The sequence below is a fragment of the Callionymus lyra genome, chromosome 13 (genome assembly GCF_982586985.1).
Source record: "Callionymus lyra chromosome 13, fCalLyr1.hap1.1, whole genome shotgun sequence".
Taxonomy (NCBI): domain Eukaryota; kingdom Metazoa; phylum Chordata; class Actinopteri; order Syngnathiformes; family Callionymidae; genus Callionymus; species Callionymus lyra.
In genome coordinates, this window is record NC_141830.1 from 15,141,989 (window position 1) to 15,161,949 (window position 19,961).

The window sequence follows — 19,961 nt, forward strand, 5'->3', positions numbered from 1 at the left end:
CCAAAGCAATGTCAAAACAATCACTGCAACCACTAAAAAAACCCAAAAGAGCTTCTTTACATGTTGTTTTTACAAACTCTTAAGACTCAAGATTCACACAAGAGTAAATGTTAAGCATTATGAACTTCGACATTGTGTTTTCCTGTTTTGAAAAAAAAAAAAGAAGTAAGTGACCACATTTTGCATCATCCCTCAAGGCAAGCTTGCAAAAAATATGTATTTGCATCATACTTGAAACAACATTTTCACACGCCGCTTTAATATATTTAACTGGGTTGACAATATTGTGGAATGCGCTTTTTTAAAGGAATAAGTTGTTGGTGTAAACGTTTGAAGAGTACTTCATAGTTGTGACTTTTTAAAGTTATCAAACAAACAAACAAAAAAAAAACACAACTTTGCAAGATCCAGTTTCCACATTCCCTTGGCGGTTATTTCTGCAGATGTGATTGTTACAAACGTTCGAAGAAATCATGAGCTAAGACAGGGGTGGGCAAACTCGGTCCTCGAGGGCCGCAGGGTGTGCAGGTTTTTGTTCCAACCGATCAAGAGGACACCTTTTCACCAATCAGCTGTCTAAGGAGTGTAATCAGTTGATTGTCAGTCAGGTGTTGCTTGTTTTAGCTGAAACCTCATTGGTTAAAATGTGCATGCTCTATCGGTTGGAACAAAAACCTGCACACCCTGCGGCCCTCGAGGACCGAGTTTGCCCACCCCTGAGCTAAGAGGTTTCTTTCACTTGCAGAGCGACATGCTCGCTAACAAACATCCCTCAGGTGTGTCACAAAAAACACTTATTAACAGTTACCAGGGTGATGGCACAGCTGTGCTCCTTACCTGAGCGAGGGAGGTGGTTGGAAATTGGATTATTTAAAAGAAACACAATTACATAAATCATTAAAATGGGAAAATATATTGCCCGTTCGTTTAGGGGGTGTTTATGCCTTTTGTTAGTTGTTTACGTTTAGCTTTAACCCCTTTCCTGTTTTTTTCAAGAGCTCTCAACAATATAGAAATACGTGCCATAATTTAAAGTTAATGTTCCAATGTGAACCGAAATGATGAATCCTACACTATTTAGTCATTTAGTCAGACTTTGACAATTTTCTCATATCTTGGAAATCTATTGTTTTGCTTTTTCCACTTCACCACGAAAAAAAAAATCATGTTTTGTATTTTTCTGATTCTAATGATTTCTAATAATTAAAAATGAATGGTATTTTTATTTAAAAGAAAAAAAGTGATGGTTTGGATGAAAAATAACAGGAGAACACATGTACATATTCATTTATTTACTTATTTATCTTTATCACACATAAACATGATTAAAAAAAAATCTGCATGTATTTCAATGACCTTACAAAGTTTTATTATTGATCATTGTTGAAATGCCCACAGTGCTGAGGAGACGTTGAAAATAAGCCCCATCAACTAATAACCTTAAAAAATGTTTATGCTATATAAATACAAATTACTTACTTACTTACAAGTTACTTGTATATATAGTAAAGTATATAGGGTTTTTTTTTATTTAAACGCATATCAAACTACTTTTTTTCTTATTAATTATAATTGTATTTATTTATTTATTTTTAAATTATTGTTAATGTTTTGTATCTACTAAACATTTTGAAAGAAAATCACCATGGAAACCATTTGGGCTGCTCGGACCGGATGTACTTCTGTTTTCACGAACTTCTACTTCCTGGGGCAAATAGTGCATGAAGCAGTAAGACTCTGCTTTGCTATTTCGTTGGGACAACCGTCTACTCATCGTTAGGAAAATGTCCCGGGGTTCCAGTGCAGGGTTTGACCGACACATCACCATCTTCTCCCCCGAGGGAAGACTCTATCAAGTCGGTATGTTTCGCGATGGCTTCACGCTAAAGCCGGCTCGCTGCTACTTGTTTGCTAGCTTGCTAAATGCTCTGTCATGGTCCGCTTAGCTTGTCTGCTCTTCGCTCACTTACACCGAACAAAACGAAAGTAGTTTGAAACGAACCCGCTCAAAAGTCAATTGTAGTTTTGAATTTCACTCATGAAGCGAATGGTTTTTTTTAGATAAATCAATGAGAATACGTTCCATCCGGTTGTTTAGCTAGTTAGCATCGTTAGCTCTCCATCAACCTAGCTGATTCATTGCTGTGCTAGCTTAACACTTGCTAATGTTGTTGTGAAGAGTGTTGGTATCTGTCAGTTTATAATGTTTACATTTAAACATCAGACGTTTATTAAGCTATCAAAGCTATATTTACCGATTGGATCGATAAAATTAGCTGTTTAGCACATAGCAAAATCCCTTTAAATCAAAAGTGTATGTATATGTGTACGTTTTAAAGAGATAGATCTTGTACAGGTTGGTATTATTGAAAAGCTTTCTAAACCGAAAAATAGGTCATTATGTAATAACCATCATGAATACTTGTTAGTCAATAAATTAACATTAAATAAGAAGATTTGGTTCTCAAAATATGCATAGAAAAAGCTAATAAATGGCCCAGATTGAACAAACATGCTATAAGTTGTTTAAATATACAGTAATGAAAACATAAAGCAGAGTTATCGTTTATTTTTTTATTTATGCAATGCATGAAATTGCTGTTGGAAGGGTCGGAAAAATTTAATAAACTTGGTCAGACTCCAATCGTGCAATGGATGGTCCAAAAAAATCACTGTGTGAATCGATCCATTTAAAAGTGTATAATGTACATTATTATAGTGATTCCACTGAATATTTCACTTGCTTTTAGATATTTCGCGAAGGAGTTTAGTCAAGTGCGAACTTGGAAAATGTTTTCGGAGATTTGTGGCGGGTGACTCGGTCATTCATTTCTGAGACTAAACTTCAAGTGCTTTTGTTTAAAACTTGAATGAGTGTTGTTATTTACCGTTGAACTACAAATGAGTAGTTCATAAAAAACCACGTCCCTCCCCTCTCTCACAGAATATGCTTTCAAGGCGATTAACCAAGGTGGACTGACATCAGTAGCTGTAAGAGGGAAAGATTGTGCAGTTGTTGTCACACAAAAGAAAGTCCCGGTAAGTTGACGTACAGTTTTATCATGATTAAATTGTACTTTTAAATGTATTGGGTAACTAGTTTTCTAAAAAACCCTGCAAATGTGAGATCTAAATATAAAAAATATTTTACATAAATCAAACTAATTCGGAATCTAATTGCTGGCATGCTGTCTTTGACCACAGTCATGAATAACACAAACACAGAGTCTCTTATTGATAACCACAACTTGTCTAACAGAGGAGTGTTTTGTACATTGTTAGTTCTGCTCAAACTTTTGTTCTGCTTCCAGGACAAGCTTCTGGATGCCTCCACAGTGACCCACCTTTTCAGAATAACAGATAATATTGGATGTGTAATGTCTGGGATGACAGGTAGGAAGACACTGTTTTTTTTCTTACGATAAGAACCTTTTTGACTCTAGGGCCGAAACATAACTTTTTTTTCCCCATCATCCTTCAACAGCCGACAGCAAGTCCCAAGTTCAGAGAGCCCGCTACGAAGCCGCTAACTGGCAGTACAAGTACGGCTACGAGATTCCCGTGGACATGCTGTGCAAGAGGATTGCTGACATCTCGCAGGTGTACACACAGAACGCAGAGATGCGACCGCTGGGATGCTGTAAGTAAAGCCTTGTTACTGAAAGGGTATTGCTCAGATTCCTATTTAACGGAAACTCATTGAAGCTGGATATAACATAATACTGTGATCATTCTTGTGCTGAAAAAACTTTGATCCCCTTTGGTTGCATTTTTAAACATGACATAACAAGCTAGATTATTTTTTAATTAACATTGAATCAATCAAGTCAGTCTGCTTTAAAAAAAATATCATATATAATGTGTTTATTCATGTGTGTACAGATGTTTAATTAAGCGTCTGAAGTTTAGTGCACGTATAGAAAGGGTCACAGGAACACTTGAGAAGCCTGGAAAGCATTAGTATCGTTGTGCAATGAGCAAACTTTTGCCTTAAGTCACCGGGGATCCAAACTTTCAGTGGTGTTTGTGTGGAAGACTTTTTGTCTTGAGACTTTAGTAACGATCTTGTTGGATGTCTTGCAGGTATGATCGTCATCGGCATCGACGACGAGTTGGGCCCGCAGGTATACAAGTGTGACCCCGCGGGTTACTACTGTGGTTTCAAAGCCACCGCTGCCGGAGTGAAGCAGACCGAAGCCACGAGCTTCCTGGAGAAGAAGGTGAAAAAGAAATTGGACTGGACCTTTGAACAAACGATCGAGGTAATGAGAAGACTGCAAAACTGACAAAAGATATTTGGTGATCGTTTTAAAATGTATATTTCCGTCTCTATATAGACTGCAATCTCTTGTCTGTCGACTGTCCTGTCCATTGACTTCAAGCCTTCTGAGCTGGAGGTTGGAGTTGTTACAACACAGGACTCCAAGTTCAGGTGAGGGTTCAAATGATGCCGATATCTCCAGGAAGAAAATGTTTGCAGCCAGACGCTTATCTTTATCTGATGCGTACAGGATTCTCACAGAAGCTGACGTGGACGTCCACCTCATGTCCCTGGCAGAGCGAGACTAAACCCTTTTGGAATCATTTGGAGCATGACGGGATGAATTTCCCCAGATAAAGATTGGCGTTCTCTTTGGTGACAACTTACCCCCACTGTTTAATTCTTCAATTAAAAAAAACATTTTTTGGAATAACTGATGTCGTCCTTCTGCCCTCATATCCACCACATATATTTCAACTTCCTCTTTTCTCTGTGATCTCGATTTAAGCATAAGCTTGTAAAAAAAAGTTTCTTCAACTCTAATCTTTTGACGAATCGTAGTGGATTTTGTACGGGATGACTCATCTCATTCGAACAGAACGTTTCATAACTGACTCAGCATCAGATATGATCTCACAGACGTCAGTTGTACTGAACATTATTACATCAACGAAACCAACCTTGTGTTAACATCTCTCCTCTAAGATCCACATTGAGCTTTTTAAAAATTATATTTTCAAGTCGATATATAAGCTGGCCAAATAAATCAGACTTTTTACTGGCCAAAAAAACTTCTCATGTATATAAATGGATTTTCAGAATAAGCAATGTTGCTCACTCCCAAAGGGAAGTCTTAGATATGACTTGTGTAAATTTTGTTATTTCATCAAGAATTGTCAATTGCTTCACTCATATTGGCACTCTTAATTTCTTTGTTCTTATTTTATTTTTGATCATTTTTTATGAAAAATTGCTGTATTTGCTGTGGATAATTTGGAAAAAAACAATTTCCCGAAGGAGACCTCCTGAGAGATTAATAAAGTTCTACCTAACCTAATGACCTGAAGAGAACCATTTAAATATGGCTTTGAAAACAGCTGGGTTTACCAAAAATAAACTGCTCACTGGTCAAACTGTTAATATTCAAACTTGACTTAGTCTCAAGTGAAAAACTTAATCAGACATATGCCGATCTGTGTTAATCTTGGGTCAAGCGCTTCCCATCTTTATAAACCATCAGCTGACTGAGGAATGCTGTACTTCCCAGTCTTCTGCAACACTTCCTTGTTACTGACACAGCAGAGATTTTTCTTTTCGCTGAGGAAAAAAAAAAAAAATCCTGAATGGTACAATGTTGTCCTAATAAAAGATCGCCTGTCGAGTACAGCATGTCCCGACGGCTGCCCGGGGACTTTTGGCGACGTGACTCAGACCCGGTGACCTCGCCCTTTTCCATACACTTCGTCACAAATGTCAATTTTTTTTTGTGTTGTAAAGAAAGTACCCTTGAATGATGAAATATAGCTTCATAAATCTGTTTTATTCTGAACATAATTTGTTAATAGTGTTAACAATTGACAAGTATAAAAATATCTCTGTATTTACACTATACAACATTCACATATATATATATATATATCTTTATACAGGAAAACTGCACAGAGGTTTCTTGGCACATCTCCGTGTTCCAGATCAGACTCCATCCTCGATTTATTCATGTTCCCGGGCCAGCACCTCTGTGCCTTGGACATGGGGGCGGGAAGGGGGGGCGCGGACTTCGGTCTTCTCGGCCGTTTCCTGACATCCCAGTAGCAGCTGTTTACATCTCCAAAAAAAATTGGATGTTGCTTTTACTTCCCGAACTTTATGTCATCGAACATCTACAAAAAAAAAGAATGCAGAACGTGAGAATGTATTTTGAGGCGACCATCGTTTTATCATCGTCGTCGTAGTCCTGGACACTCACTTCATCTTCCGACACGTCCAGGTCCTCCATGTCGCTGTCCTCCGACTCGCTCTCGGGGAGTTCCCTGAGCTCCTGCGATGTCTTCTCGTACAGCCGGCTGCGGATGTCGTCGTCCTGCCTCCCGTACGTCAGGTGGTATGGCGTGAAGCCGCCGTAGTTCAAGCAGTTGACGTCGGCGCCCAGGTCCAGGAGGCGCCGCACCAGCGACGGGTTCTGGAGGTCCACGGCTAAATGGAGCGCCGTCCTCCCGCCGCACTGTTCCTGAGGGGGGGAACAAGTCGGATTTAGACGGGCGGTTTTTTAAAACGATAGGGCGTCAGGGGGGTTGGTTGGTTCTTACCTGTGCGTTGATGTCTGCCCCGAGTTGCACCAGATTCTCCACCAACGACACGAAACCATTTATCGACGCCATGTGAAGACAGTTGTGTCCTGGAAGGAGCGAAAAACAAAAAGTCAGTCCGGTTCCTTTTAGTAAACGACGGGAGCGTGCAAGAGGTGGATTCCTACCGTTGTAGTTCGGGATGGAGACGAGCGACGTGAGGTGGCGGCCGCTGTGCTGCGTGACCACGCTGAAGCAGGCCAGCGAGCCTCTTTTGCAGGCGATGTGGAGCGCCGTGTCGCCGGCGTCGTCCGTCAGCCGGGGGTCGCACCCGGCCTTGAGGAGGCTCTCCACCAGCAGCGGCTGTTCCGTGATGACGGCGAGATGAAGCGCCGTCTGAAGGGAAAAACATCATGGTTTAAGATAGAGTTCTCGAGTGATCAGGTGTTGGTGTTGGTGATGGCGGTGGATTCTTTACCTGTCGCTGGTGGTTCTGGACGTTCAGGAACGGGCAGCGATGGGAGCGTTTGATCATGTGCTGCGCATGCTCAGTGGCTTCATGAATGACGGCCAAGTGCAGCAGCCTGTGTGTGGAGAAAAAAAACATTTAAAAATTCATGATTCTTCGAAAGGAAGAGGAACTTGTGGTCCCAGACGATTCATCGCGAACAAAAGCCAAAAAGGGTGGCGTTTCGCAAGAGCGGACTTTTTGTGTGTGTGTGTGTGTCGGGTTATTTCCACCAGTTGTGGCTTTTGACACATCTGACGCTTTATCAGTTGCTGGCAGACGGCCAGGGACTTTCCTGAGCGCCCGGGGCGCCTCTAAGCTCCGCCCCCCCTCTTTAAAAAACACCTTCTTGTCCCGAGCGCACACTTAGCTTTTTATGACGCTATCGCGCAATTTTTCTGCACAAGTTTCTAACAAGTTTTTATTTAAAAATGAACTTACGTGTCGCCGTCGTCCGTGACCGCGCTCCACCAGGGCTCGGGCTCGTACATGCGCGTCTCGTCCGCCAGCGACACGTCCTCGAGCGCGCTCACGAGCTCGTCGTCCTCCTTCAGCGAGTCCAGGCCGGAGTCCAGGCGCTCCTCGTTGTGACACGGCAGGGTCTTGTTGCCCTGTTTCGGGTCCCGGTGGTAATCCATTGGGTTGTGGTTCGTCGTCGAAACTCGCTGGACGTCCATGTTTTGTTTGTTTCTCAGTTGAAGGTTCAAGAGTGAGTGAGGCGGACAGGAGCAGGAGCGCTGGTAATGACTGCGCGGAGGAGGCGGGGGGCGGAGCTTCGCTGGGGATTTCCAATTGATTTATCTGGGGAACAGGGAAAGCACATAGAGCCGTACTTTTGAGACAAAAATCCCCCCGAAGAGCATCAGAATGAAAACTGGTAGTTTCCTACCGACGCTATGCAGGTTATAAGGGGGGGGGATGTTAAAATTGATGAATGGTGGGTATGAATAACACTTGCAAGTGGTACTTCAAATAGTTTCCATATCGAGGTTAAAATGTGCACAGAAGAGTCTCTTATGCTCTTTCAAAGGATTATATTTTAGTGTTTGTAGTTTTAGTCTCAACTAATAAGTCATGCATTTGAGGTGTTCATGCATACAATTAAAAATTAATGCATAAAGTCTAACATTATGTAAGTAATCACAAAATATTAACTGTTTTCTGTTTAAAAATCGAATAAATTAATTTGATGTTCTGCAGAACTTAAGTGATGGTTCACCCAAAATTCAACTTATTTTCATTTTCTACTAAAAATCATTTTGATTAAAGGGTTTGGTTTATTTTCAGAGTAATCCATTCCTTTTTAGTGTTATTGGCAAAAATGCATGTTCATTTTAATGAAGCGACTAGTGCACATTTGTTTTTCATTTTTGTTTTAAAACATTTACACTTATATCATCATCATTATATCACATCCAAAATACCTCCATGGTAGTTGTTATGTCCATCTTGTATAAGTCTTTATTTTAAGTTTGTTTGTAGCAGAAGCACTTCCAATTTTTTGAATACGAATAAACTTGTGAGACTTGGAGCTTCCACTACAAACAAGCTGAAAATATTTAATTTTTTTGTAGCAATTCCTCATGTCCAGGACTCATTACAAGATGAACATTACAGACGAGCAGTATACGGAGGTATTTGGATGTTTATAAGTGTGTCTTTTTGGACGAAGATTGAAGATGAAGACAACATGAACATCATAACTCTTAAATAAATGGAATTGTTTAGAGTATTCTGTTTGTTTCCAAGTGTGTATCTTGAGCAAATGGGGAATGAGTTTAGTTTTGAGCTCACTTTTTTATTTGTAAAGGCCATTTGCACATTAGACGAAAGTATCCCAACATATTTTTCAACAACACATGCATAACATGGTTTTAAAAAATACCACTGACCAACACAAGACAATAGCAGAATGTTACCACACAGTATAAATGGTTGCTTCAAACAGTGGAGTTTCCTTCCATACAAGATGAAATTTCAAAGCATGTTTTAATTTGAGTAAAAAAAAAAGATTTGTCATGTGATCATGCATAATGAACAACCAAGGAAGTTTCCTTTCTCACAATTTGTTCTAACTTCTTTATGACCACTCCCTTATGCAACAAATGGTACTCAGTGTTTTAGATTTGCATATTGCATCTGTGACTTACTGGACTCACTAAAAGTTTTACAAAAAAAGTCCACGACTGCATAATTTGTGAAATATTCTAAAGGAATTATGAAAACCAACTACATATTTTGAATGAACTGATACCTCCAAGAGTTATTTTCCAAGACTCTCTGACACATTTGTCTTGATGGGTGTCTGCATGTTCTGCCTGTATTTCAGGTAAAATTCCCAGGATCACCTTTGTTGATGTTGTGAAAGGGCGGATCTCTGAGCACATAGCAACCACAGCGTCCGCACCTCCATTGTGATGAGCCAAGACAAAATGTCAAACACACCCCGTTCATGGGCACGGCAGCCTCTGCAAAATGCCCAAAAAATGTACCTGCATTCTTTTTGTAAATGAGAAAAAAATGTCTACAGTGAATCAGAAAACCTGGTTAATCAACTATGCGTATGTACAATAATCTCCTCGTGTGTAATACTGGGACTTCCAATGACATATCTGAGATTTTTTCTGTGTTCTGCAGAAGTGCTGCGCAAGTGCACAAGTGCGCAAGTGCTGCTTTATTATTGCCTTGTTGCTATGGAGACACAACGTCTGAGGAAGCACTGACGCCAGCTCAGTATCAACATCAACCCCCCCCCCCCCAAATAAATGCCCTTATTTCTGGTTTTGGTGAAACAAATTGCATAACAATCAGGTATCACACCCTTTTTGTGAAACTTTCCCTGAAACCCATTACTCCCAATACACTTCTGAGAAGAAAAAAATCTCAGATGTTATTTGTAACATAAAAAATAAATAAATTTGCCTTTCAGTATATTCTTAAATGACAAAAAGAGTGTTAAAGTTAAAGTGAAGGCAAAGTAATGTCCCGCCCCTCTGCAGCTAGACTTTACCCACAATGTTTGCACAAGAGATAAACAGCAGTTCCTTCCTTCCTGTTGTTTATTTTACATAGCAAGTGCAAATCCAATGATGTGTCTTTACATTGTAATAACTTTAGCTTGAATTATTCTGCACATGCAACCACTTTTGTCATTTTTGTGATTTTTCTTTTTTATTATATATGTGATTTACAACACGGATTAGTGCATGGAACCACAACCAACCGAGAAAAAAATCTCTAGTTTTATTTAAATTGATTTAAGTCAAATGTAATAATACTAGCAGAACAATGTATTTACATCATAATATCTCCATGTCTGGTTCCAAAGGTGAATCGTCACACAAAAGCTAATATTTCCTTATCCATGAGCATATATTCAATGTCATATCTTTATTAATACATTTATCTTTTTGGAAAACTAAAATAGTCTATTGGTAAATAGTCTTTACATACTTAAGCGGAAACGCTGCCATCTAGCGGCAGGAGGTTACTATGGTAATGATAAAACTGACGTTTTTTTACTTTTTTATTTTTGGAAGCAATCTACTCATGTTAAAGGGGTTCGAAGAAGATGGTGCAGGCAGGTAGGTGGGAATAAATTATTTCTTAATGGAGCGGTGCTCAGCAAAGTATATCTTTAAATACATAACAGGCAATGTTACAGATTAGAATTTGGTCATTAAACTGATGTATTTCACTATGTTTCAACAGCCATTTCTTTGGGCAAGTCTCAAAAACAAACCTCTAATTGTAGTCAGGGGGAAGTGTTCGACTATTATTAAAGTTATTTTTATTATAAGGTAATAAACATGTCTGTAAAACCTTGAACATGGGACTTTCCTTTTCAAATTTCCACTGACCAACACCACAATGTTATCATTGTGATCATCTTTCTAAAATTAGCATCAACTTCCTTCTTTTTTCTTCCCACTTCTGAATAATGTTTCATCCGATTCATTTTTCAACCTTCTATTCACAGGTATGCGCCTCTGATATGACATGTGCTGGAAAGATGCTTCCTCAAAATTAAGGTAGAGTCTGCGTGGGTTCAGTAGCAGACAAACTGTGTGACATTAAGACAGATTTAGAAAGAAAAGAGAAAAAAAACCTTGCCTCTTCACCTTACTTTGTGAACACGTTTGTGGCTTTTGTTTAAAAATAAAGAATACATGACACATTCTTAGATAGCCATCTACTAGTAGGTGACAATGGGGGCTCAGGTAGATTCCAAGACATGGAAAACCCACAAAGTAAGTTGCACAACATGTGCAAAGATAAGCCTTTTATTACTCATCATTTTTGCCTGGGAAGATGACTAGTTGTACTACTCCACCTTATGTTTGTTCAATGAGTAATCCGCTAATCTTGAGGGATTTTGGAGATTCACTAATCTTGAAAATGCCCTACAGGGAAGGAAAATAAAAAAATTCTGATAAAAAACTAGATTGACTTGATTTAAAATTTGTCCAAATGTATATGTTAAATAGGTACAAAAGAAAATTAAGTAACTGGTGTCAAAGACTTTTAAGAAATAAATATCAATTAATATCAATCAGGAGTTTGCGGCACATTCTATTGTCCAAACAGACCCAACGACCATTTCACTTTTCTGTCTGAAATCCTGTCATCCTTTTATTTTATTAGCAACTTTATTTCCGAGGTGACCATATCTTGTGATTGCTCTGAGGTACCACTGAGGTAACGAAAGAAGGGAAAAGAATGAGGGTTGTGAAATGCAGGTAAAACTAAAATAAAACTGATTAAAGAAAGAAAAAATGCCATGAAAAAGCAAATATTTTATTTTCTATATTTCATTTTAATATAATTAATAAAATAACTTAACAAGAACCAAAAACGTAGGCACTTTATCAGTGTTCCTTTTTCACCTTTTTTTTCTTGTAATTTAACATTAATCGTTTTTAAAAATAGAATTATTTACATTTTTTTTATTTTCAAACAGGAGTTAAAACTTTTTTACTAGTTATGTGTGATAAAAGGAGTGAAGGAAGTGCATAGATGTTTGTGTGTCGGAAGTCAACTGTGTCAATAGTCAAACCACACGCAAAGAATTTTTTTTTATTTTTTATCTTTCAACTTATTCCTGGAAATACCACTAGATACATGCTCATAAACCAGTTATATCTTTTTACTTTTTGTTTTAAGTGTAAAATCTTAACCTAGTCACATGGCTCTCTGAGTTTGTCAGTACTACCTACTTTTGACTTGAAATAAATCTGTTCGGTGAAAGCAAAAACTAATAAATAAGTGATGGAGGGGACGAGATATGGAGGACACAACTGTGGAAATACTTTTTACGACAACATTTGTTAAATATATGCATGTGTTAGAAATATATGCATTTGTGAAAAACACGCGAGGGAAATTTTGTGTTCCATACAAACCACATTTAATTCTACAAAATTATTACAGTAAGTTTCACCTGTGACCGACAACAGGTACTTTCTTTCAAACGCAAATCTGTGGTATCTGGTTTTTACACCCAATTCTCAAGCATCCTGCCTTCGGTTCTTTTTGTTGTTGTTGTTGTGCACATCTGATTGGCTGGTTACATGTATTTAATTTAGACATAATGTTTATTATTTAGACTTTTTCATATAATTTTTCTGGGGTAAGATATTGGCAACAACTTTTTAACTTTAGGTTTTAAAACGTTAAATCTGATTAGATTTCAATTTCAAAAATGTGTTATTAACACTTATCTAGCTAATGATATACAGTATATTGAATAAATAGAATGTCACACATTAGCTGGAAAACAAATGGAATGATTTCACTTGATGGTAACCGAGTGATAAAATGCAGTAAGGTAAGGTAAGGTAAGGTAGAACTTTATTGATTGTTTTAAATTGTTTTTTTTCCAATAGCCACAGCAAATAAAGCAATTTTTCATTAAAAATAAATCAAAAATATAATAAGAACAAAGAGAAATAAAGACAATGAACAAGATGATACAATCTAAGTCTAAAGATAAAGATAAAAAACATAGATCAAAGAAAATAAGACAAAGGATACAAAGACTAACATAGAGCAGAACATCCAGATACTAATTTTAACAGTAATTTTACGAGTCGGTATAGTTAAAAAAAAGAAAAAAGGGGGGGGGGAATGAGCGTCCTCGTATCTTTTAAAAACGACTTCAATTTCTGGTAATAACAAATTACACACACTACACTACAAATCCCAGAAATCAATTCCTCGCCATGTTTAATAAAACTCGCCCGTGATTGGACGAGCTCAACAAGCGCGCGTCTGATTGGCTGGCGTATGTCACGTTCACATACCCAGCTGTCTAGACGCAGGCGAGCTACCCGGTGAGCTTGTCTGGGGAAAAAAACCCAGTTCTGACCCTCGACACCCGTCGCTATGCCGGTCCACTCCCGGGATAGGAAGGACGAGGAGATGGAGGTGGACTTCCCGGAGCAGGAGGGCAGCAGCAGCACGGACGAGGAGGACACCGTGAGCTCGTCTGTGTCCGACGATGGAGACAGTTCTGGTGAGAACATCAACACCATGACAGTTGGATTTTTCAACAGAGATCACACAGTTTTAGATCAGAAATGGAGGAACTGACTGAGTGTTTGTTGTGCAGAGATGGATGACGAGGACTGTGAGAGGAGGAGGATGGAGTGTCTGGACGAGATGACCACCCTGGAGAAGCAGTTCACAGACTTGAAGGAGCAGTAGGTTTCTCTGCAGTGACAACAGTCAACAGACTTGTGTATCGTTGAAAAAAAAAATGTCAGGCACGGTGCATGATTTATAGTCATGAATTGACATTTTATTTGAACCGTAAAGGTTGTACAAGGAGCGGCTGAGCCAGGTCGACGTCAAACTGCAAGAGGTCATGGCCGGCTCTGCCCAGGAGTACCTGGAACCTCTGGCCAACCTCCAGGAAAACATGCAGATGCGGACCAAAGTTGCAGGTGAGGTTTATCGCAATCATTATTTTACTGAGGAGCTGTCTCGCCTGCAGTTGATTCAGAACTCTGCAGCGAGAATTCTGACCCGCTCTAGTAGAAGAACTCACATTTCCCCGATCCTTAAAACTCTTCACTGGCTTCCAGTTTCTTTCAGGATCAACTTTAAAATTCTGGTTCTTACTTTCAGATCTATTCATGGTCAGGCTCCTCCTTACATCAGTGATCTGATCCAGCCTTACACCCCAGCTCGGGCTCTGAGGTCTGTGGATCAGAATCACACACGCTTCAGGACCAGAGGAGAGAAATCCTTCCAGGCTGTTGCTCCTAAGCTTTGGAACGATCTTCCTCTCTCTTTGTGTTTGATGGATCTACTGACTCCTTCAAGAAACATCTTAAGACGTTTTTATTTGTTCAGGCTTTCCTTGGTTTTCTGGAACTCCTGTTGTGTTATCAGTTTTATCTTGACCTTTAAAGTATATACTTTATTGAGTATTGTTTTGATTGTGTAAGCGCTTTGTGACCCTGGTCTGGAAAAGCGCTATACAAATAAAAATTACTTACTTACTTATACTTCTCATATCTTCTTCTACCGCAGGGATATACAAGGAACTGTGTCTGGAGTCGGTGAAGAACAAATACGACTGTGAGATCCAGGCGGCAAGCCAACACTGGGAGGTGAGAAATTAGCACACGTGTGGAATATGTGGCATCTTCAGGCTCAGAATAGAAGCAGATGTGAATTTGTTGGTTGGCTATGTTTTGTCCAGAGCGAGAAGCTGCTGCTGTTCGACACCGTGCAGAGTGAACTGGAGGAGAAGATACGACGTCTGGAGGAGGACAGACACAGCATAGATATTACCTCAGGTACTCATGGGAGTGCACTCGACAGCATTGCTTCATATATGCTTCACACTTTTAGAAAGTGTTCACGTGTTGGCAGAGTTTCTTATTATCTTGAATACTCTGGAAGGATACAAATAGAAATTTAAGAGATATTTGCCATGACCTTGTCAGATTTTAAAATACCTGGGAAGACATTTTAATCATGCAAGGATGAAATCTTCATTAATATTAGCAAGTTTATTTGGAATGTGATACAAGTTTTGTCATTTAAGTGAAGATTTATTATATTTACTGTAGATTTTAAAAACATTAATTAGATCTTAATAAACTAAAGGGTTGTCTCATCTATTATTTGTCATGGGGTTGTGAGGTAAAGCTCAATGAACACTACCTAGCTAACAAAAAAATAAAATAAATGTCTTATTGTGTGAGAACTAGTGATTTTAGCACAATTGACTGATTTCTGCTGTGTTATGTCACTTGTAATAGAATGTTTGTCACAAGGTGGTCAATAATTAATAGATTAATATTCAAACTCATTCATAATACATTAATTCAATTAAAATTAATAATAAAAAATAATGAATTTGAATAAATATTAGTTACTAGTTGGAAATATTTTTTAACAAGAACTATTTTATTACCAACACTTAAATCAAGAGTTTTGATCCATTGTAAAACATAATACATTTTGGAGAACACAAGAAATGTACATAAAATGAACTGGTTTTTTAGACTCCCAATATGTCCTGTTATAGAAAGAGCTTTCTAAACATAGTTTTCAATAATCTATGGAATATACAAGATAAGAATTAAAACTGCATAAACACCTTTATTTTTGTCTTCCAGAGTTGTGGAACGATGGATTACATGCACGGAAAAACAAGAAAAAGGACACGTTCTGTCCTGTAAAGAAGAAAAAGCCTGTTGTTGTTTCTGATATCCTTTTTTTTTATCTATCATTTACTGTGTGTATCGTGTCGTCTCAAAGGTATTTGCATCACCACAGCTCTGCTTCTTTAACCTCTCAGTCACGTCCATATATTGTTTATATGTTGCAAGACCTAGATATTCTGGAGGACTGGACCGCAATAAGAAAAGTAATGTTCATTTATCTATTATCAAATTGAAAAAAAAGTCAGAAAATAAGTTTATTTGACTTGTGATGCTGTTCTGTGCTTCGTAGGCGATGGCGTCTCTGGCCCCGCACCGGGCGAAGACTGAAAGTAAGGATTTGTTGGAAACTTGTTTTTTTGGTAGTGATGGATTGAAGAAGCTTCATGAAGCATACTCTTGCTCTTGCATAATCTATCTTTTTTCTTGAACACCAATTGTATTGAAGCCTCACATCATTTATTAACTGAGGGCACCACCTACTGAGCTATAAAAATATGACACTGTTTCATGAAGCTTCATCAACAAGCGTTTTCGGCTGGAGTTCAGCATCTACTGCAGCCTTTGGATTAACAGAATCATTGGTATAGAAACGTGTTTACCAGTGATGAGTTGATGAGCTTTTCTGATCCACTTGTCATTTTCAGATCTCAGAAGGTGGCGCTCTTAGTCTAAAAAAGATGTGAGACTACATTTAATAATGGTTCAGAGACGCCAATCTGTTTCACAAAACCTCATGAAGCGTTGATTCCAAAACTACGTGGGAAAAAAATGATTCTTAGCTTCATAGTCAGGTTCATGACTCATTTCATCATCAGGGTTGAATCAGTGATTATGATGGAGATTTTTAACTTTTTTTCGTTTCTATCGCAGCCTCAGTCGCTGTGGTGAAGACAGACCGACATAACCGCGTGGCTCGCTCCGAGGACGGGCGACTCTTCTACGACAATCAGTGGTACTGCAGAGGACAAACCATCTGCATGAACAGAAAAGACGACTACTCAACCAGGTGCGTGGACTCTGCCGCAGAGTACAAAAAAAGTTCCATTCATAGCAATCTGTATGATTTGACTGATTTGCAGTGTTGGAATGCTGTAACTGCAATATTGTGGAGCTTTGCCACATACCCTGATGAAGCTTCATGAAGCAGTGTCATGTTGTGTAGAGGTCAGTAGATGGCGCCATCAGTTTAAAAATGATGTGATGTTTCATTAGAACAGTTCTTCAAAACAAAGGAAAATAGTGCAGAGACCGCCATCTAGTGGACTCTGAAAATAATGACACAGCTTCATCAGCACATCACTAACTGGGTTTTTATCTGGACAATATACTCGACATTTCATTTTCCTTTAGAAACTTCAAGGCTTCTTCACATAGTTCACTCATTTGGATACACTTTATTTATTTTAACGGTAAATGACAACACAAGTTTAGAACTTCGTTGGAGGGACCGACTTACATATGGTGCCAAGAAAATGGCAAACTCCCATGATGCCTTTTACCATGCATCGCTATCTAGCGAGGCTGATTTATCACTAAAATAATGTATTCACATTCTGAAGCCCTATTCGCTCGGAATAAGTATAATCTGTGGATCTCTGGTAATTTGTAATAATTGCAGAGAATGTCTGAGTTTTAATCCCGTGTGAATGCGCCATGTCTGTGATTTGTAATGTAATAATTCCGCCGCATATTACCTTCTGTAATTCACCAAACACAGAGGTCGGGTGATGATACTAATCCCGTGTGAATCCGAATGTCTGTGTTTGTAATTCTTAATAACACATATATAATAATAATAATAATAATAATAATAATCTCTATTTATATAGCGCCTTTCTAGACCAGGGTCACAAAGCGCTTTGACAGCCATTCACACATGCCACTGTAACGGACTTCTAGGCACTTGCCATTGTGTTAATATTTACTTCCGCTGTTTTATTTTGAAGGGGTTGAAACGTAAGTAGATCGAGTTTGTTTTTGTTGGGGGCATAGACATGTATTCATTTATATTTGTATGTAAATAGTGGTCTATGGTTGGGAGGTGTTTTCCACATGACGAAAGTAAAGAAGATGTGTGCGCTGCACAGCTACAAACTAAGTTCCAGCCTCATTGTTTCCCACACAAACGCACTCTGTTACACTGCTGTAACAGACTGTGTTTCTTCTGTAAGAAATGAGCGTCTGCACAAGTTGTCCACTTTATCTTCTCTAAACGAAGAACACTTGGTTACACTAACTTTCTCTTTCAGTAACTGCGCTGCTTTTTAGATCTGTATCTCCAGGAAATGTCAGTAAAAATGACTATTTTACAGACATCGCTTATCCCGTGTGAATGCACTTAAAATAACGCAGAGGAGGGGGGGGGGTAATTAAAAAAACACAGAGGTCCCGAGGTAATGCTTATGCCGTGCGAATAAGGCTTAAGTCTATGTTGCTATATCAAAAGGGATTGGCAGCTCTGGTTGGGTGGCTGGGCGGCAAAGTATCATCAGAGCTGTTCAGATCACCATTACTGAGAGGTTGTTGAAAGGGATGGCATCTTGTTTGCAGGATCAAATAAATGTCCATCTGATTGTCATTATAATATGTAGTTATTAAGATGAATTAGGTTTTTATCTTCTTAATACTAAAAAGTACTGAGTGACTTTTTAGTATTAAGAAGATAAAAACCTAATTCATCATATGAAAACACAGCAAATACAGTGTCATTGTGTCCGTGTCAGAGTCCACTAGATGGTTGTCTCTGCACTATTTTCCTTCACATTGTTTTTAAACTGATGGCGCCCCCTACTGACCTCTAAACAACATGACACTGCTTCATGAAGCGTCATCAGCCCATCACTACTGTGAGGTAATTTTCTAGTAGAGAGTTCTTCTACACGAGTCTTAAGTGCTCAAAATTAAACCAATCAAGACAGAAAATCCATGAAAAAAAGGTCAACATGGTTGTAACGTTGTGTTGCAGTGCCATCATCACCAACATCAGCAACGACGAGGTGTGGTTCAAGCGACTGGATGGGACCAAGTCGAAGCTGTACATCTCCCAGCTGCAGAAGGGCAAATACACTATCAAACACTCGTGAACACGGAGGGAACATATCGTCATCATCATCATGCTGTAACCGCCACCAAAACGCTTGCTGACGCAGACTGTATATATGTAAGTATGTCGATAACGTGTTCACAAAGTGTCATTTAATGCAAAGTGCTGCTGAGGAAAAAAACTACCGGGGAGTAAACTGGATCTGTGCTGAACTGTGAAGAGCTCAGTCGCGTGCCTTTGCCTGAGCCAATGACTCGGCTGGAATCACACATCTAGGACTATCATTGCAGCGAGGCCTTATTGGGAAGTGTGCTGAGAGCCAGGAGACCGACGGACCTGGACCTCCACACAGCCAAACGTATACTGGAAGAGAGTCCGCGAGGTGGATCTGCACATGTTTTTAATGGAGGGATGAATGGATGGTTTCGCAGTGTTGATTTTAATGCACTAATATAACAGTGGAATCAGAGAGAGAGACGTCCTGTAGAGGAGAATGTTTATTGTGATTGGCTTCACTTTTATCTTCAGTTTCAAACTGCAATATAAACCTGAGATTAAGGTAATTTAATATACACATCTGTAACTCGCATCTTAAACCGTTTTATGTTGGTGCGTTTTGAAAGTTTTACACGTGCTGTATCTCAAAGGTGTTTACGGTGTCGTAAAGTAAGGATGTTTGCCGTCATAAAGCTGGCGTTTTTTTTTGAAGCGACCGTGAATATGCTGCTTGTAAGCCTTCTATTCTTGACACCTTTATGTGTTTTGGGTTATTGTTTATTTTTATCATGAAACAGTCCAAATAAATCCACCTGCCATAGTGCTCTTGTGCATGACGAGACGAGTCCTTGTGTTTACTGTGATTTCTTATGTTCTTAAACTCCAGAATAAATGGTTATGAATCTCCAAATAACCCAGAGGTCCAACATGCCAAGTGACAAAAGCAGCTTGTTAAATAAATAATGCTGAGCCGCATCATTTTAGTGATGGTGCTACGGTGCAGTTCCGTCTTTCAGGCGCCATCGTTGCCAGAGGGCCACTCACTAGATTAACACCATGTTCTGATATTGACTCAGGAGCCAGCGTTTTCATCACTGTCCATCTGCCTGCAGTCCTATGGATTCTCCGCTGTTGCAGGGTGTCAATCAGTCAGTGCACGGTGAAAAGCAAATAAGCACGAGTGTGT

The 19,961-nt window shown here is 39.0% G+C and overlaps 3 protein-coding genes across 4 annotated transcripts; 2 read left to right on the plus strand and 1 right to left on the minus strand.

The window, feature by feature from the left end:
- The first annotated feature begins 1,707 nt into the window (after window positions 1-1,707).
- LOC148067513 (proteasome subunit alpha type-6) lies at window positions 1,708-4,694 on the plus strand. Its single transcript, XM_087806288.1, has 7 exons — window positions 1,708-1,860; window positions 2,945-3,039; window positions 3,312-3,393; window positions 3,485-3,640; window positions 4,084-4,262; window positions 4,338-4,432; window positions 4,512-4,694. Exons 1-7 carry the CDS (start codon window positions 1,785-1,787, stop codon window positions 4,567-4,569), a joined length of 741 nt encoding a protein of 246 aa, XP_087662414.1. The 5' UTR covers window positions 1,708-1,784; the 3' UTR covers window positions 4,570-4,694.
- A 1,086-nt stretch (window positions 4,695-5,780) lies between these two features.
- On the minus strand, window positions 5,781-7,767 carry LOC148067514 (NF-kappa-B inhibitor alpha-like). The gene is made up of 6 exons (XM_087805905.1): window positions 7,496-7,767; window positions 7,025-7,130; window positions 6,735-6,942; window positions 6,568-6,656; window positions 6,228-6,488; window positions 5,781-6,141 (listed from the first exon to the last, which is right to left on the minus strand). The coding sequence occupies exons 1-6, from the start codon at window positions 7,729-7,731 to the stop codon at window positions 6,112-6,114; spliced, it is 930 nt and encodes a 309-aa protein (XP_087662031.1). The 5' UTR covers window positions 7,732-7,767; the 3' UTR covers window positions 5,781-6,111.
- Window positions 7,768-13,344: 5,577 nt separating this feature from the next.
- LOC148067515 (breast cancer metastasis-suppressor 1-like protein-A) lies at window positions 13,345-19,619 on the plus strand. Of its 2 annotated transcripts, XR_015713218.1 has the most exons (11): window positions 13,345-13,568; window positions 13,665-13,755; window positions 13,871-13,998; window positions 14,591-14,670; window positions 14,763-14,859; window positions 15,688-15,777; window positions 15,874-15,938; window positions 16,025-16,064; window positions 16,606-16,741; window positions 18,701-18,895; window positions 19,069-19,619. XR_015713218.1 is itself a non-coding variant. In XM_087805422.1 (10 exons), the coding sequence occupies exons 1-10, from the start codon at window positions 13,439-13,441 to the stop codon at window positions 18,816-18,818; spliced, it is 975 nt and encodes a 324-aa protein (XP_087661548.1). In that variant the 5' UTR covers window positions 13,345-13,438; the 3' UTR covers window positions 18,819-19,619. The 2 variants fall into 2 exon arrangements, 1 of the variants encoding a protein (XP_087661548.1); XM_087805422.1 differs by having other exon boundaries at window positions 18,701-19,619.
- Window positions 19,620-19,961: the final 342 nt, after the last annotated feature.

Coding starts and splice junctions, on each gene's coding strand:
- LOC148067513 (XM_087806288.1), top strand. CDS start 1,785: ATGTCCCGGGGTTCCAGTGCAGGGTTTGACCGACACATCACCATCTTC. Junction 3,040..3,311: donor TCACACAAAAGAAAGTCCCG/GTAAGTTGACGT, acceptor TTCTGCTTCCAG/GACAAGCTTCTGGATGCCTC. Junction 3,394..3,484: donor TGTAATGTCTGGGATGACAG/GTAGGAAGACAC, acceptor ATCCTTCAACAG/CCGACAGCAAGTCCCAAGTT.
- LOC148067514 (XM_087805905.1), bottom strand. CDS start 7,731: ATGGACGTCCAGCGAGTTTCGACGACGAACCACAACCCAATGGATTAC. Junction 7,131..7,495: donor GTCACGGACGACGGCGACAC/GTAAGTTCATTT, acceptor CTCCACACACAG/GCTGCTGCACTTGGCCGTCA. Junction 6,657..6,734: donor CTCCATCCCGAACTACAACG/GTAGGAATCCAC, acceptor CGCTCCTTCCAG/GACACAACTGTCTTCACATG.
- LOC148067515 (XM_087805422.1), top strand. CDS start 13,439: ATGCCGGTCCACTCCCGGGATAGGAAGGACGAGGAGATGGAGGTGGAC. Junction 13,756..13,870: donor TTCACAGACTTGAAGGAGCA/GTAGGTTTCTCT, acceptor TGAACCGTAAAG/GTTGTACAAGGAGCGGCTGA. Junction 13,999..14,590: donor GATGCGGACCAAAGTTGCAG/GTGAGGTTTATC, acceptor CTTCTACCGCAG/GGATATACAAGGAACTGTGT.